A 15,777-nucleotide genomic window follows, 5' to 3' on the forward strand; every position below is an offset into this window, starting at 1 on the left:
CCAAACTCGTTAAACCCAACTCGTCACACCAAACTCTTTAAACCCAACAAACCTCATGAAGCTGTAGCCGCCGTGATAGAAATAAAATGATGTTCTCACAGATGTGAAACTAAACTTTTACACAGTTGTCCCCAGTCGCCTGCGTGGTCTTACGGAAGTATTTCGTGCTCAAGTTTTAATAATATTCCGATACTTAAATTCCTCTGAAGCATAACAGCCAAGGAAATATCTCAAATACAAATCAGAAAATAGATAATTACCATCGTCTTAGCTTGTGTCTCAATCTGTCAGATTTGATAAAGTCCACCTTTTATTTGAATAATATCGTCGGTGAATATTTTACGCCTTGTGTTGTCAAGGCAACCAAAGATATCGACAATAAAAGTATTGTATTGCAGACAATGTGTCGGTTTTAGAGTGTGAGTATATAAGGAATGCTTTAAACTGTTCAAGATGACAGTGTTCATTTCAGACTGTAGTAACTCCTGGTCGTCCAGGCTGAAGAAATCTAGTGTTGTCATCTGATTGAATTGTGTTAGCTTCGTTTAACTCTAAAGTATTCACAATCCTCCCGGAAGTCAATCTGCACGATAAAAGAGATGGCTTTCTTTGAAGGAATCGTGACTTTTTAGGAGTTCCTACTTTGATGAACTCTGGTGAGCGTAGGACTCGCTGGTGCAATCATGGGTAATCGAATCTCACAACTTTGTCATTGCACATCACCTGAAACTGCCTCATCTGTTATTCAGAGTATCTCTGAGATGTTTGATCACAAAACAGCTCAACGAGGAATCAAATTTCAAGCATCTGCGTATTACATGGGGATGTTCTTGTTGTTTAACATATCTTTATTTTGGGATTACAATTTCTTAGTGAAGTACATATGCTAAGTAATTTTGTTTGGTCGAGTTCCATCAGGCATTCGAACCCACGCCCTCAGAGTCAGGCACCTACCTACAGGCAACCACCGCGGTTTCTGATGGACAACTGGCAGTCTAGACTGCGGGCATTGCCTTATCCCCCAAGTAAGTGTGAATTGGCACGGCTCCAACGGCCGAAAGCTGTGAATGCGTAATGCCATTTAGGAAACGGTCAAATACAACATGTTATAGGGCTCAAGAGAAAAAATGTACCAGAATATGTACTTTACTATGAAATTGTAATAGCAAATATAACGAATGTAACATCTGACGACTTTCATACTTGCTGTTGGCTTCCCGTCTATCATCGCAGCTCAAGAGCAAATGCGATGTAGCCGTTTGGAAACCTTCAGAACAGATCCGTTTAATAAGTTACCTATGTACTAAAGGTTATCAGGTCATAGTCTGTAGGTCGTTTATCAAGCAGAATGTGCGCGTTAATGAGCACGAAATCTGTTGGTAACACTAGTTACAATCATGCTAAGAGCTGTCGTCTAATTGCAAACATGTAATTTGATACCACGTTATATGAATACCCTTAGGGGATCCAGGGTGGAACTGGTATTCCGTGATGGTAATAAGTGTGGACGAACTGAGTCACGTGATCAGGCTCGCTCACGTCGTCAACACATGTCGTCGTACACTGGATTGTCTTGTTCAGACTGTTTACAGACCGTCGTTAATTATAAATTGATTTGTGTTTGTGTTTATTTTGAGTGGAGAGCTAAACAAGAAACACATGTTAAGAAACCATGACACTAGGTGTGACACCTGTTCCTGATTACAGGCTTACGTCCATATGTGTCCGGCTTGAAATAGGCACTAAGCCTTTTGTGGCGTTGGAGAATTAACTGAAAACATCAATTCAAAGTACCCCCTGGGTCACTATTCTTAATTTCAGTCACTCGCCAACCATGACGTGTAGGAAGTAAAGTCAGTTCTTATTTGGTCTGAGTAGATTTGAGTGATACGAGTTGATCTCTTTTGTTCTAAGTCCGTGGCATTTGGCTCTTTTATCTGAGTACATTTGTGCGATTAGTCTGAGTACATTTAGCTCTTTTTTGTCTAAGTACATGTGTATAACTAGAACAGATCTTACCTGGTCTGAGGACATTTGTGCGATTTGTCTGAGTATATTTAGCTCTTTTTGTCTGAGTACATTTGTAAGATGTGAACTTTGGGACCAAGCTTTCGCTAATACCACTAGGCCGCGGTTTGATTCGGGGCTGAGATATTGATGTTGCTTCATATTGCGGAACTATAATGTGTTCGTACTCATTCCACACACCGGAGAGTATACTATGCAGTCTAACTCACCAAATTTGCATGTTTTGGATATCTTCAACAAAATTAAACCTCTATGTTCTCAATATGCATATGGCTGTGTATGAGTGATGCAATGGGTATTACGAACATACCACCAATGTGTACAAATCACGTAATAGAGAAACAAACTCATAAAATACGAACAAACTTTTAATAGCCCTACAGTAGCCGCAGTGAACCTACCCCCGCTCTGCCAAGTCCCTCTATCAACGTCAACACAACAGGCCTAAGTCCCGACACGCTCTGCTCTGACAACAGTGGTTAGAGTTCGCTCCCCTTGGGAGCCAGCATACGCCGCAAGACGACGCTGCACTCATTTTCCGAGCTTGTTTTCACACTTGCAGTTGTTGCCCCAGATAGTGCACACACATGACATGCCTCCGCAACACCTCAAGAATGGGTACTTGTGCAAAAACGCTTTATCTGCTGGACAGGGAGCCCTCCATGGTAAACACAGGTTGCGCCCACCTCGCCTGCAACAATAAAAACGCACATGGTGAATCACGGTTGGTTCTGAGTAATACTACAGAAAAAAGTGCCTCATGTGATATATCCGCGTAATGCTTTCCCTTTTTTAATTATAGAATCCTGTGTCTGTTTTATGAGTGTGGCCCAGTGCTATCTAGAGCGGCAACTCACTGCGGAGAGTTGCGTCCCTTGATCTAGCAAAATACCTCCGTTAGGCTGAATCACGGTTTGCCTTGATTAAGTGATTAAGCGGTAAACATTGCAGGCTATCGTCCTTTTCCTCTGATATATATACGCCGTGAACTACAAAGCCCCCTTTTGCGCATGTATTACTACGTTGCATGACCTCTCTGGCCTTCGAATATACGCTACACCGTGTAGCCTTCCTACCCTCTCGCATCTATGTTACGCCGTCAATCCCTCCTTTAGCCTAACATGTATCAATCCCTCTCCCAAGACCAAAACATATCTCCCTCTGGCAATGTAAGTCAGTAAGCCTTGCAACGGTCACTGGGGGAATTGAATTACTCGGAAATATCGTATAAGTCACAGGGGGGTAATTTGATTGTCGAAGGGACTTAGGCAAACACGTGTCATTACTAGCAAGTAAAACACAGGGACGAAGGCAGACAAATCCGTTATGTTACATACAGTACATTCGTCAACAGTGCCGAGGTGCCATGTCACAGTTAGATTAATAGGGAAGAAGAGAAAGCCATAAGCCATGGTTTGGTTCAGGAAAACGTTCGAGGTTGAGTTGATTTATCAACAGGCAAAGGTTTGACAGTAACTCTTAACTCTTTTCTGCGATGTGTCAACTTTCTTTCGTTGATTTTATTCAGTGCGTGTTCTGTTTGCAAAATGTTCGCCAGAGTTTAAAGTTCTATAGTTTCCTTTTCTATAATATAGAAAGGTTCGGTTTGCAAATCGTTCGCCAACATGTTTTCTGTGTCCAATGTGTCCCCTAAAACATTTGTGCTGCTTGAACCTTTCGAAAAATACGTCGTGTTAATCGAATGTTCGTACCATCTATTGCAATGTTTGCAATGTTTGCAATGTTCGAAATCGGATGAGTTGAATTTGCAATTTCCCGTTCAAGGGCGGATACAGCTTTTTGAGAAAGGTAGGTGGGTGGTGCGCTCTTCAATTTCACGGGAGTTGCAATAATGAGTTTGTAAACTTTCAGGACAAACGGTGTGCACCCTTACCCCCACCTCCACCCCTTCTGGACCCGCCTATGCTGTTCGCCATACCCTCACAGACCATGTTATCTATGAGAAGACAGACTGTGTTTCAAGCGACATAGCGAGATCGGGATCACGAAGTAATCAAATTCCCCAAGCCATTTTTCTTCTCGCTGCATCGATTTTGTTGTCAAATTAGAAGAACTACTATGTTTCAAATGTTTCAAATGTCAAAAGTAGACATGCAGTCTGATATGACAAATAAAAGTCATTGTAAACCCGAATAGCCGTAAAGGCAGAGTATCATATGTCAAATCAACGATTTTGAAGAACGTTTGCAGAGTCCCACGAGAAATAGATGGGTAAGTCGACCTCGGCGATATGTGGACAGATGTGTATTTATATCTATTTCGATAACCATAATTGGCTTTGAATTAAATTTCTCTTTTTTTGAAAATGTATCTTAAGGATTCATTTATATGGAGGAATGGGAATATATTAGGTATCCGAGCTATCGAGGAGAATGTATTCATTTTGGCATCCCTGTACAGTGTTGCTGTATCTTCAATTCTAAGGTTGGCAATTCACGTGTTTACGCGTTGCGCATGTGCATGTGTTTGCGCATGCGTGTGCGTGTCTTAAGGAAGAACACATTGAGCCGTATAGAAAAATGAACATGCTATGTATGTGACACTGTATAGAGAAACAAAACCATGACATTGATGCCACAAAGACGACTAATGTAAACATCACCACAACAATGATAAGTGGAAAGCCACAACAGTAGGGATGTTGATGGAGCTTGGACACTGGCTTGTACCCAGTCATATCTCCACAGCCATTCGTCTCTCTGTGTGTGTAGTGACTCCAGTCTTGTCATGTGCTGTTTCACTGTCCCTGGTTTTATAACTCGTTACATCTTGAAAGCAGGTTCGTAGTTGACGTTCTTGTCACGGGTGATTGAACGGGTGATTGCCCGCAGCATATTCAGATGTTCCACCGCTTACCATCATGTTAAGTGTTTAGTAGCCTGCCATCTTGTGAGCAGGTTCGCAACCCGCCATCTTGTCACATGCAGGTTTATTGCCGCCATCTTGCCATATGTAGTTTTATTGTCCGTCATCTTTTCAGCAGTTTAATAGCCCGCCATCTTATCTGGAGTTTCAGGGCCAGCCATCTTGTGAGCAGTTTCACAGCCAGCTATCTTGTCTGCACATTCCGATTCCGCAATTTCGTGCCTTACAGTTTCACATTCCGTGATCTCGTTGTTTGCAGTTTCATTGTCTGTCATCTTATTATCTGCGCTTCCAGTAGTTGGTGTGGGTGATCACAGGTAATCGGTGATAATTTTGCCCTACGTTCTTCTGTAATGCGAGACAAAAGTATCACCGCTTGCCCGAGACCTCCTTGGAGGACATACCGCCCCCAGCCTCCGAGCTGGTCGTTGTCGAGGAGACCCTCGTCTGCCATGCAAATACAACAGACACAACGGCGGCGGAAATAAGTCCGCATTTTGTCAGAGTAAAACACCAAATGAAGAAGAGAACGACGAAAACATACACGTGTCACAATCATATGAGTCTCAGGAAGCTGCGCTTACAAACACATGTACCAGGACAATAATACAAGAAACTAGACGAAACGTAACAACGGTCTTCTCTTTGATTCCCCTCGCAGTTCATCATCTCAGGCTTCTCCACTTAGTTTCTGTTGATTCACCATTGACCTCTTGACAACAGTTGGTGTCTAAGGTGTGTGGTCCTCATTCTCTTCCACATGAACAACCTCATCATCTCACTTCAGCTCCCGTCCTGTTTCTGAATCCTCAAAGTGTTTACTCTGCTAAACCCCAAACGTATCACTCTTCCGCCTAAACCGTTACACTTCACTCCACCCCGCTAAACCGTTACTCATTACTTTCCTCTGCTTAACCGTTACACTTGCTCAACCCTGTTAAACCCTTGCACTTCTTTACCCTGCTAAAACCCTTACATATTTTTACCCCGCTAAAATGTTAAAATTCATTCTACCGTGCTAAACCCTCACAAATCTTTGCCCTGCTAAACCGTTACACTTCATACACTTCAGTTTACACTGCTAAACCATTACAGTTCATCCTATCCTGCTAAATGTTCACACTTCGCTCTATCTTGCTGAACCCTTACACATCTTCGCCCTCCTAAACCGTTACATCTAACTCCATCTTGCTAAATCTTCACTCTACCCTGTTAAATCGTTACCCTTCACACACTCATATTAACCCCAACCCCCAACTATCCCAACTCCATGACCACCTTCACAGACCAGTCCATGACCAACCAATTTCTAACATCAGTAATTATGTCTGTTTTCCTGTGTGATGAAATCTCCTGCCTTCTTCTCCGCGCAGCGTCAGTGTGCAAACCGTTGATGCAACGGTGATACCGGCGCGATGTCAGTGACGGCAGATCAGCATTAAAGTGACAAAACACAACGACGGTGACAGCCGCTAACGTTCGGAGATGTTAACGCTGTCATCTCAATAACCTGCCTAACGCCATTTAAGTGGAAACACAGATCCGAACAGGAAGTGAGGTTTTATGAAAGATAACAGCCACAAATGGAGTTTTTGTGTGTTCTATCTGAGACAGAGCGTAGTACGGATTAGATCTGACAAGGCCTCTTGATCTGTGGCGTGCTCCACAGTGGAGTACAAGCCTTCAGTAGTCACTGTTCCTGTTATCCGTTAACAGCACGGACACTTGGACATTGGACCCATGATGTCTGTCATGTGCCTTGGACAATTCATGACCTGATGACCTGGCGATGTGGAGATATGTCTGGTGCGCGGAGTTCAGAACGCGCTGGGAACAATGACTGTATGTTGGACAGGGAGGGGTTGAATACAGGGGTGAGATTGCGTGATTTACCTCTTGACGGTGTCAGCGGAGGGGTACGACGGGGTTGGGGACGAGAGTGAGGTTGAGTCCCTGACCTTTTCACTGCGTCATTTACGAGGTACGATAAGAGAACGGGGATGGGTAAGAGGGTGAGATGCGTGGTGTGGTTGAGGTTAGGTGACACATTTTCACAGCGTCATTGACGGGATACGAATAAAAAATTGGGTTGGGTGTGAGGGTGTTGTAGGAGGGTGAGATGCGCGGTGAGGTTGAGGTTAGGTGACACATTTTCACAGCGTCATTGACGGGATACGAATAGAGAATTGGGTTGGGTGTGAGGGTGTTGTAGGAGGGTGAGGTGCGTAGTGAGGTTGGGTGACTCACCTCTTCGCGTTAGTTCTGCAGGGGACGAGAGAAGAACGGGGTGGGACACGAGGGTGACGTACGAGGGTGAGGCACGTGATCAGGTGCAAGGATACGTTTGATTGGTTAACTCCTTCACAGAACCAGATGTTTAGGTGGTGCGAAAGGGTCTGGGTACAAGGGTGAAATATGAGAGTGAGGTACAAGGGTTGGTTAAATGGTAGGGTATGAGAGTGAGTTTGCATGACTCACCTCTTTACAGCATCAATTGTGTTGGCTCCTTCTTCGCCATTTGACCACCCGTCGTACTGGTCTGAAACAAATATACAACCCAATGATATGTCCATATTTAGAAAGAATAGTATTCACAAAGGCATCATCAGCGAATGCTCAAAAAGCAGCGGATCTGTTGCAGTAAGCAATGCTCACGCCCCGAATTAAACCGCTAAAGCAATTCTCACATCCGGTCTCGTGCTAACAGCGTTACGTACATAACAGATGTAGTCAAAACGTTCACGAATGTGTCGTATTTGGAGTCGATCTTAATTCAGTTAACCTTAACACAAAATTATTCAGTGATTGTCTTTGGATTCTATATACTGAATCTGTCTAGGTGAGTGTATGTATGTAGAAAATGTAATGTAAAAATGAAAAATCAATATCGCTTTCCGTCGTGACGTTTTAATGTCCAAGTGTCAATGGTAAACCGATACGTCAATGTATATCCCCCTAATTCAGTTGCTACGTCGGGTACTTGTCACGTTACGAGCCCGCGTCAGCACCAAGGTGGTTGTATGCATCTGCCATTACCAAGACACACTCACCCATTACCGGAGGTATTATATCGACTAGTGATCATTGTTTCGCATCATTCTATTTACATCAAAACACATATGTATGTTGATTTCTGGGAAACCCGAACATTTTCTAGTATACATGTAATTACACAACAGCAGCATCTCAGATGCTCTTTACTCGCAGCTAACCGTATAATTTAGTTTCTAAAGTTTAGACTGCAAATTGCTGCTTTTTTCTGGCATGTGTTGCATCAAAGTCAAGGCAAACTTAATTAGAATTATCCATACCCTGTACTTCTTATGTGACTTAAGTATTGGAACCGTGTAAATTCTGCTTATTACCATAACAAGCCCGCATTAGTGTGGCCAGGGCTCCCAGTCAGCATCAGTTACCTGATCTGCAACATCTCTCTCCTCCACAACAATAATCCACTCTGCAACACCCATCACCTCCACAACAATAATCTACTCTGCAACACCCGTCACCTCCACAGCAATAATTTACTTTGCTACACCCATCACCTCCACAGCAATCATCTACTCTGCAACACCCATCACCTCCACAGCAATAATCTACTCTGCAACACCCATCACCTCCACAGCAATAATCTACTCTGCAACACCCATCACCTCCACAGCAATCATCTACTCTGCAACACCCATCACCTCCACAGCAATAATCTACTCTGCAACACCCATCACCTCCACAACAATAATCTACTCTGCAACACCCGTCACCTCCACAGCAATAATTTACTTTGCTACACCCATCACCTCCACAGCAATAATCTACTCTGCAACAACAATCACCTCCACAGCAATAATCTACTCTGCAACACCCATCACCTCCACAGCAATAATCTACTCTGCAACACCCATCACCTCCACAGCAATAATCTACTCTGCTACACCCATCACCTCCACAGCAATAATCTACTCTGCAACAACAATCACCTCCACAGCAATAATCTACTCTGCAACAATAATCACCTCCACAGCAATCATCTACTCTGCAACACCCATCTCCTCCACAGCAATAATTTACTTTGCTACACCCATCACCTCCACAGCAATCATCTACTCTGCAACACCCATCTCCTCCACAACAATAATCTACTCTGCAACACCCATCACCTCCACAGCAATAATTTACTTTGCTACACCCATCACCTCCACAGCAATAATCTACTCTGCAACACCCATCACCTCCACAGCAATCATCTACTCTGCAACACCCATCTCCTCCACAGCAATCATCTACTCTGCAACACCCATCTCCTCCATAACAATAATCTACTCTGCAACACCCATCACCTCCACAGCAATAACTTACTTTGCTACACCCATCACCTCCACAGCAATCATTTACTCTGCAACACCCATCACCTCCACAGCAATCATCTACTCTGCAACACCCATCTCCTCCACAGCAATCATCTACTCTGCAACACCCATCACCTCCACAGCAATCATCTACTCTGCTACACCCATCACCTCCACAGCAATCATCTACTCTGCAACACCCATCTCCTCCACAACAATAATCTACTCTGCAACACCCATCACCTCCACAGCAATAATTTACTTTGCTACACCCATCACCTCCACAGCAATCATTTACTCTGCAACACCCATCACCTCCACAGCAATCATCTACTCTGCAACACCCATCTCCTCCACAGCAATCATCTACTCTGCAACACCCATCTCCTCCACAACAATCATCTACTCTGCAACACCCATCACCTCTACAGCAATCATCTACTCTGCAACAACAATCTCCTCCACAACAATCATATACACTGCAACAACAATCACCTCCACAACAATAATCTACTCTGCAACACCCATCTCCTCCACAGCAATCATCTACTCTGCAACACCCATCTCCTCCACAACAATCATCTACTCTGCAACACCCATCACCTCTACAGCAATCATCTACTCTGCAACACCCATCACCTCCACAGCAATAATTTACTCTGCAACAACAATCACCTCCACAACAATAATCTACTCTGCAACACCCATCACCTCCACAGCAATAATCTACTCTGCAACACCCATCACCTCCACAGCAATACTCTACTCTGCAACACCCATCACCTCCACAGCAATAATCTACTCTGCAACAACAATCACCTCCACAACAATAATCTACTCTGCAACACCCATCACCTCCACAGCAATAATTTACTTTGCTACACCCATTACCTCCACAGCAATAATCAACTCTGCAACATCCATCTCCTCCACAACAATAATCTACTCTGCAACACCCATCACCTCCACAGCAAGAATCTACTCTGCAACATCCGTCACCTCCACAGCAATCATCTACTCTGCAACACCCATCACCTCCACAGCAATACTCTACTCTGCAACACCCATCACCTCCACAGCAATAATCTACTCTGCAACAACAATCACCTCCACAACAATAATCTACTCTGCAACACCCATCACCTCCACAGCAATAATTTACTTTGCTACACCCATCACCTCCACAGCAATCATTTACTCTGCAACATCCATCTCCTCCACAACAATAATCTACTCTGCAACACCCATCACCTCCACAGCAATCATTTACTTTGCTACACCCATCACCTCCACAACAATCATCTACTCTGCAACACCCATCTCCTCCACAACAATCATATACACTGCTACACCCATCTCCTCCACAGCAATAATTTACTTTGCTACACCCATCTGCTCTGCAACACCCATCACCTCCACAACAATAATCTACTCTGCAACATCCGTCACCTCCACAGCAATAACTTACTTTGCTACACCCATCACCTCCACAGCAATCATCTACTCTGCAACACCCGTCTCCTCCACAACAATCATATACACTGCTACACCCATCTCCTCCACTGCAATAATTTACTTTGCTACACCCATCTACTCTGCAACACCCATCTCCTCCACAACAATCATATACACTGCTACATCCATCTCCTCCACAGCAATAATTTACTTTGCTACACCCATCTACGCTGCAACAGCCTTCTACTCTGCAACATCCGTCTACCCTACAACACCCATGTACAACACCCCTTGTACTCTGCAACACTCTTCTACTCTGTAACACTCTTCTACTCTGCAACAACCACCTAGGCTGCAACACCCTTCTAACCTGCAACGCCCTTCTACTCTGTAACACCCTTCTACCCTGCAACATCCCTCTACTCTGCACAACCTTTCTATCCCGCAACACCCTTGTACCCTGCAACACCTTCTACTCTGCAATACCCAGCTACCCTGAAACATCCCTCTATCCGGAAACATCCCTCTACCCTGCAACACCCTTCTACTCTGCAACACCCTTGTACCCTGCAACACATTCTACTCTGCAACACCCTTCCACTCTGCAACAACCATCTGCTCTGCAACACCTATCTACAATGCAACACCCTTCTACTCCGGAACAAACATCAATACTGAAAGAACCAACAGTTAATTTACCAATCCAATCCAAATCCAATAATCTACACTGCAACGTTAATCTGCTGTGCATCAGCCATCTTCTCTGCAACAAAGAACAACTCTACACCAACGATCTACACCAACGATCTACACCAACGATCTACACCAACGATCTACGTTTTCCCAATGACCTATTCTGCAAATACAATCTACTTTGCAGAAACGTCTACAGTGCAACAGTCATTTGTTCTGCCGTATCGTTTTATTGGACATGGCGCTCAATGAGGGTGGTACTTATCTGTGTGCAGATAAACAGACAAATAGCTTGGATTTCAATAATCAAAACCCCTCGGGAAGATGGCGATTTCCTTATTTTAACCGTGACGATCCCGCAAAAACGTTTTTGTCGGTTTAATCGCTTCACAGCAGTTGGGAGCGAGTTTCATCGGCGGTCGCTTCATAAAATCTGCTTCAGTTTATTTAATCAATGTCACCTGAAATCGATTATAATTTGAAACAAAACTATCTGATTCAGGTTATATGAAATGGGTCTCCATGGCAACTCAAACAAGACTTGAGTTATCCTGACAGTAGACACCGACCTGGCTGTTCTTGTCAGTTAGAATGCTTGAAATCTTTCTTTTCATTCGCAAAAAGCCCAGTATTCATCCATATCTCCGCATGCTATACGTCCATTTCTTTGATATCTAGTATGATAGGCCGAAGTTTGCTGTTGCAAAGAGTGGAGCGGAAGCTGAAAACGCGATGCTTGGGTCAGTGAAACAGAAATAAGGCTTTGAGGAACGTCGGAAATGCTTGATGGAAATAGACTGAGTTAAGAAAGAAATACATTACCGGGATCAGTCTATGTCAGGTTCCGACAAAACACAACGTGTGTCATCTGAGCTCGATGGAGTGTCTTTTTTATGTGCGAGGTGACACAGTGTTAATCTTAACACATAGGTACATGTGTATGGTGTATTCCCTGTCTATTACATAATAACCATACATTATGATACGATGGGCCTCAAAAAATGTTAACAACGCAACGCAACAACATACAGCGCAATATACATACAAGAAAACACATTATTTGACAAAAATATAAATGCTCTATTTTGTGTTTTTCACTGATTTTGCTTTGAAAACAACAATCTTATTAAGAGAGATGGATAGTTGTTCCGGAGGCAAAAATGATCTATACATAATCAATATACGTCTGTTGTGAGGAATCGTGCCTTGCCACGTTTGTTACTTGATTTACATCGATGTTCAAATAACATTCCAGCACTTCATTGTAATCATGTCCAGAATGCGTTTCATAATTAATGACAGTACGTTCTTAATGAGAAATGCCTTGTGATGTCATATCTTAAGGACAGTAGCGTGGGAGTGTATGGGTCAATGCCCCCACTCCCCTTTCCGCTTGGTTATTGACTCAGCCACGTCGTGTTTATTAACCAGACTTCCATCTGAATCAACAGAGGTACCAATATGTTTGTGTGTTGGGCAACCCACCTCCTACGCCCTGTTGCTCTTGGCGTGTTCTTTGTTCGCGCTAGAACGTTAGGACTATGAGAATATGTATCAATGAGACTGTAATCGTTTTTTTCACCATCTTAAACACCTCTCCAAACTACGCTGATTCACATTACTCCTTATTTTGACGAGTATTAAGAAAAGAGCTATTGAGATCCAATACCCAATTTCCTGAAGAGGGCACCAGAATCTGTTATTACACTCAATTACCCCTGGAATCTCCCGGCATGCCGCGCTAACAGGGGTTACTATAGTAATGAACAACCCTCAGCTCGACTAGCTGGAAGTAATTGACCCTTGAATAAGACCCGTCTTTGTGCGACTACTCTACGACGATTCTCAGGACCATAAACCAGTGTAGCATGTCACATGACCTCTCGAAACTGCTGGTGCCGCTGTTGTTTAGGGGAAAGTGTCTACCTCCATGATTTATAGAGTTAAGCAATGACTCTGTCTTTAGTTTCATCTTCTCTGACCATCAAAACTTTCCCTTTATTTTGTCTGTCATCTGACACCTTGATCCCAGCCACTGCCCACCTTCATCCCAGCCTCTCTGTCCTCCACCTTCATCCCAGCCTCTCTGTCCTCCACGTTTATGTCAGCATCTTTCCGCCATCTTTCATCCCAGCCTCCCTGATCTACACCTTCATCCCAGTCACTGCCAACCTTCATCCCAACCTCTCTGTCCTCCACCTTCATCCCAGCCTCTCTGATCTCCAACTTCATCCCGGCTTCCTTGTCCTCTACCTTCATCCAAGCCTCTATTTCCTCAGAAGCCGTGTTTCCAGCCCCCTCTCAAAACCCTCTATCCCTTCCCCATGCCCTTCAACAGGTTCGTTAAATCCGTCCCGTCTGTCCTCTGAAACATTCATCCCGTCCTTTGTTCCCTGAACCTGTATCTCCAGCCTGTCTGTCCTTTAAAAGCCACCACACCAGTCTGTAACAGTTCCGTCAATCTGTAATCTAACCGAATCAACATGGGAACGTGATCACGACTACACCTGCAAACAAAACCCTGGTGCCACCAAACAGCCATGCCATGGGGCTGTGATAGAGATGCATCGATGGTTGATAAAAAAGTAAAGGGCATTGTGGTGTGTAATTCTCCTACAAAGAGCTAACAAGTTAGTAATGGCTGTCGTTGTACGTTCGTGTTACGTTTGACAATTCAACGTTCAATAAGGCTTGTATTCCCGCCAGGCTGTTTAACGCTTGTTCTAATGATCAAATTGCAACAAATAAATTTATCAGTATGTTGTTTTCCTCCAAGTGCATAGGTAGCGATTAAATAAGTAGGAAGCGAATACTCGTGTGATATAACGGTATCTTTATGTTGTTTATGCTCCGTAATCTACATTTTTAATTTGATCTGAATACATTTCTGGTTAGGTTTTGTTTTGCACATTACAGTACAAATCAAAGGTAGCTGGATGTTCCAGACACCCAATGATAACTACGAAACAGGATCTTTGTCCTGAGGACAAACCACCATGTAAGGTTGTCCATTATAGTACTGTCTTACATTCAGTTTCAACTGATTGCATGTTTCAAAATACTTCTTGTCAACATCTTGCATTTATATTCTATAATTGCTCCTGCACTTTCAGACTTTGGAGTGAATTGTATTAGTGTAAGGATTTACTATGTTTTGAAGAACTTAAAATAAAGAATGAAAAACATCCTCTCAGCTACAGTTGTACCAATGTACCAACATGATGTTCTATGAGGAAGAATGTTGACATGGAATTAGAGCGAAGTGCGTATATATACAACGTACGTAAAATGTAAACATATAGCCGCATCGCTTACCTGCTCTAACATCTCTACGAACGAAAGATAGTTCCTCCGAATGATTAAGGGACAAACTTATCGGTAAATCTAGCTGTCCTTTGTTACAGGATTTTTTGTGACATATTCATATTTTACATCAACGACAACATGTACTACGGTAAAGATTCCGTTTTATTTGCTGTCGTACCCATACACGTTTCGTCAGACTGCTTTGGCCGTACCGATGGGTTACAGTATGAACACTAACCACGCTTGTTTGGTAAGAAGGAACAGATGGTCGACGTTAGTATCACAAGCATCTTGATAAAGAGAATCTTTATTGTGAATGAATACCTCGGCTGTGAGTCTAAATAACGTGGCGGGTTGTTGACAGATTTCAACGTTTGAATGGAATGAGATTATAATTCTTCAGTTTTTTAATTAGGCCCATCCATTTGAATTGGTTTTGTTCATTAAAGATGATATTTTCTCGCTGTAACAAATGTGCATTGGTTACCGTTGCATGCCCTTTGCTTCTCGTCAGATAGGCTGCGGATGCTTATACATGGAATTTCGTAAATGTCATCAATTTTTCATCTACGTTTTCGAATATATCACAGACTCATGTGCTACACACATTGATGTATGCTTAGCGGATTTTATAAATTTCTGTTACATTTACGTGTGCAAATGTGTCCTGTGTACAACTTGGGATTAAACCTGTCTACGAAGGACCACGAGGGTTGCCACTGTTGGAAAACAAAGTTGTGGTGTGTCCAAGGGAGGTAACTACGTAAACCTGATTGCGGCGTCTCTAATGTGCCGTCCTTTATACGCGTTCATCACTGAGTACACACGAAAAGACAAACTGAACTGTATGTTGGAAACAACATGGAACAATCAAGTTACGAATAAGTTTACAACCAAACACATTCTCTGTAAAGATCGTGGAGCAGATGGCTGTAATAAGCCACGATTTGACGAGGTGAATTGCTTCCCGTGAACGTAACTGTAGCCTTTAATCATGAGTTCGAATTCTACTTCTCGTTTAGCTTGATTGGTTTGTCTGTTCCATACCAGAACGCGACGATGT

General features: G+C 43.3%; 1 protein-coding gene across 2 annotated transcripts in view; it reads right to left on the minus strand.

The window, feature by feature from the left end:
- Positions 1 to 2,383: 2,383 nt before the first annotated feature.
- The window catches only part of LOC137286418 (uncharacterized), a 64,964-nt gene continuing 51,570 nt past the window's right edge, over positions 2,384 to 15,777 (minus strand). For both annotated transcript variants that reach the window (XM_067818272.1, XM_067818273.1), the window contains exons 3-4: positions 7,393 to 7,453; positions 2,384 to 2,719 (exon numbers count right to left, since the gene is read on the minus strand). In XM_067818272.1, coding sequence (XP_067674373.1) covers positions 2,560 to 2,719; positions 7,393 to 7,453 — 221 coding nt within the window. In that variant the 3' untranslated portion in view covers positions 2,384 to 2,559. The remainder of the gene's footprint in view (positions 2,720 to 7,392; positions 7,454 to 15,777) is intronic.

The sequence above is a fragment of the Haliotis asinina genome, chromosome 6 (genome assembly GCF_037392515.1).
Source record: "Haliotis asinina isolate JCU_RB_2024 chromosome 6, JCU_Hal_asi_v2, whole genome shotgun sequence".
Classification (NCBI taxonomy): domain Eukaryota; kingdom Metazoa; phylum Mollusca; class Gastropoda; order Lepetellida; family Haliotidae; genus Haliotis; species Haliotis asinina.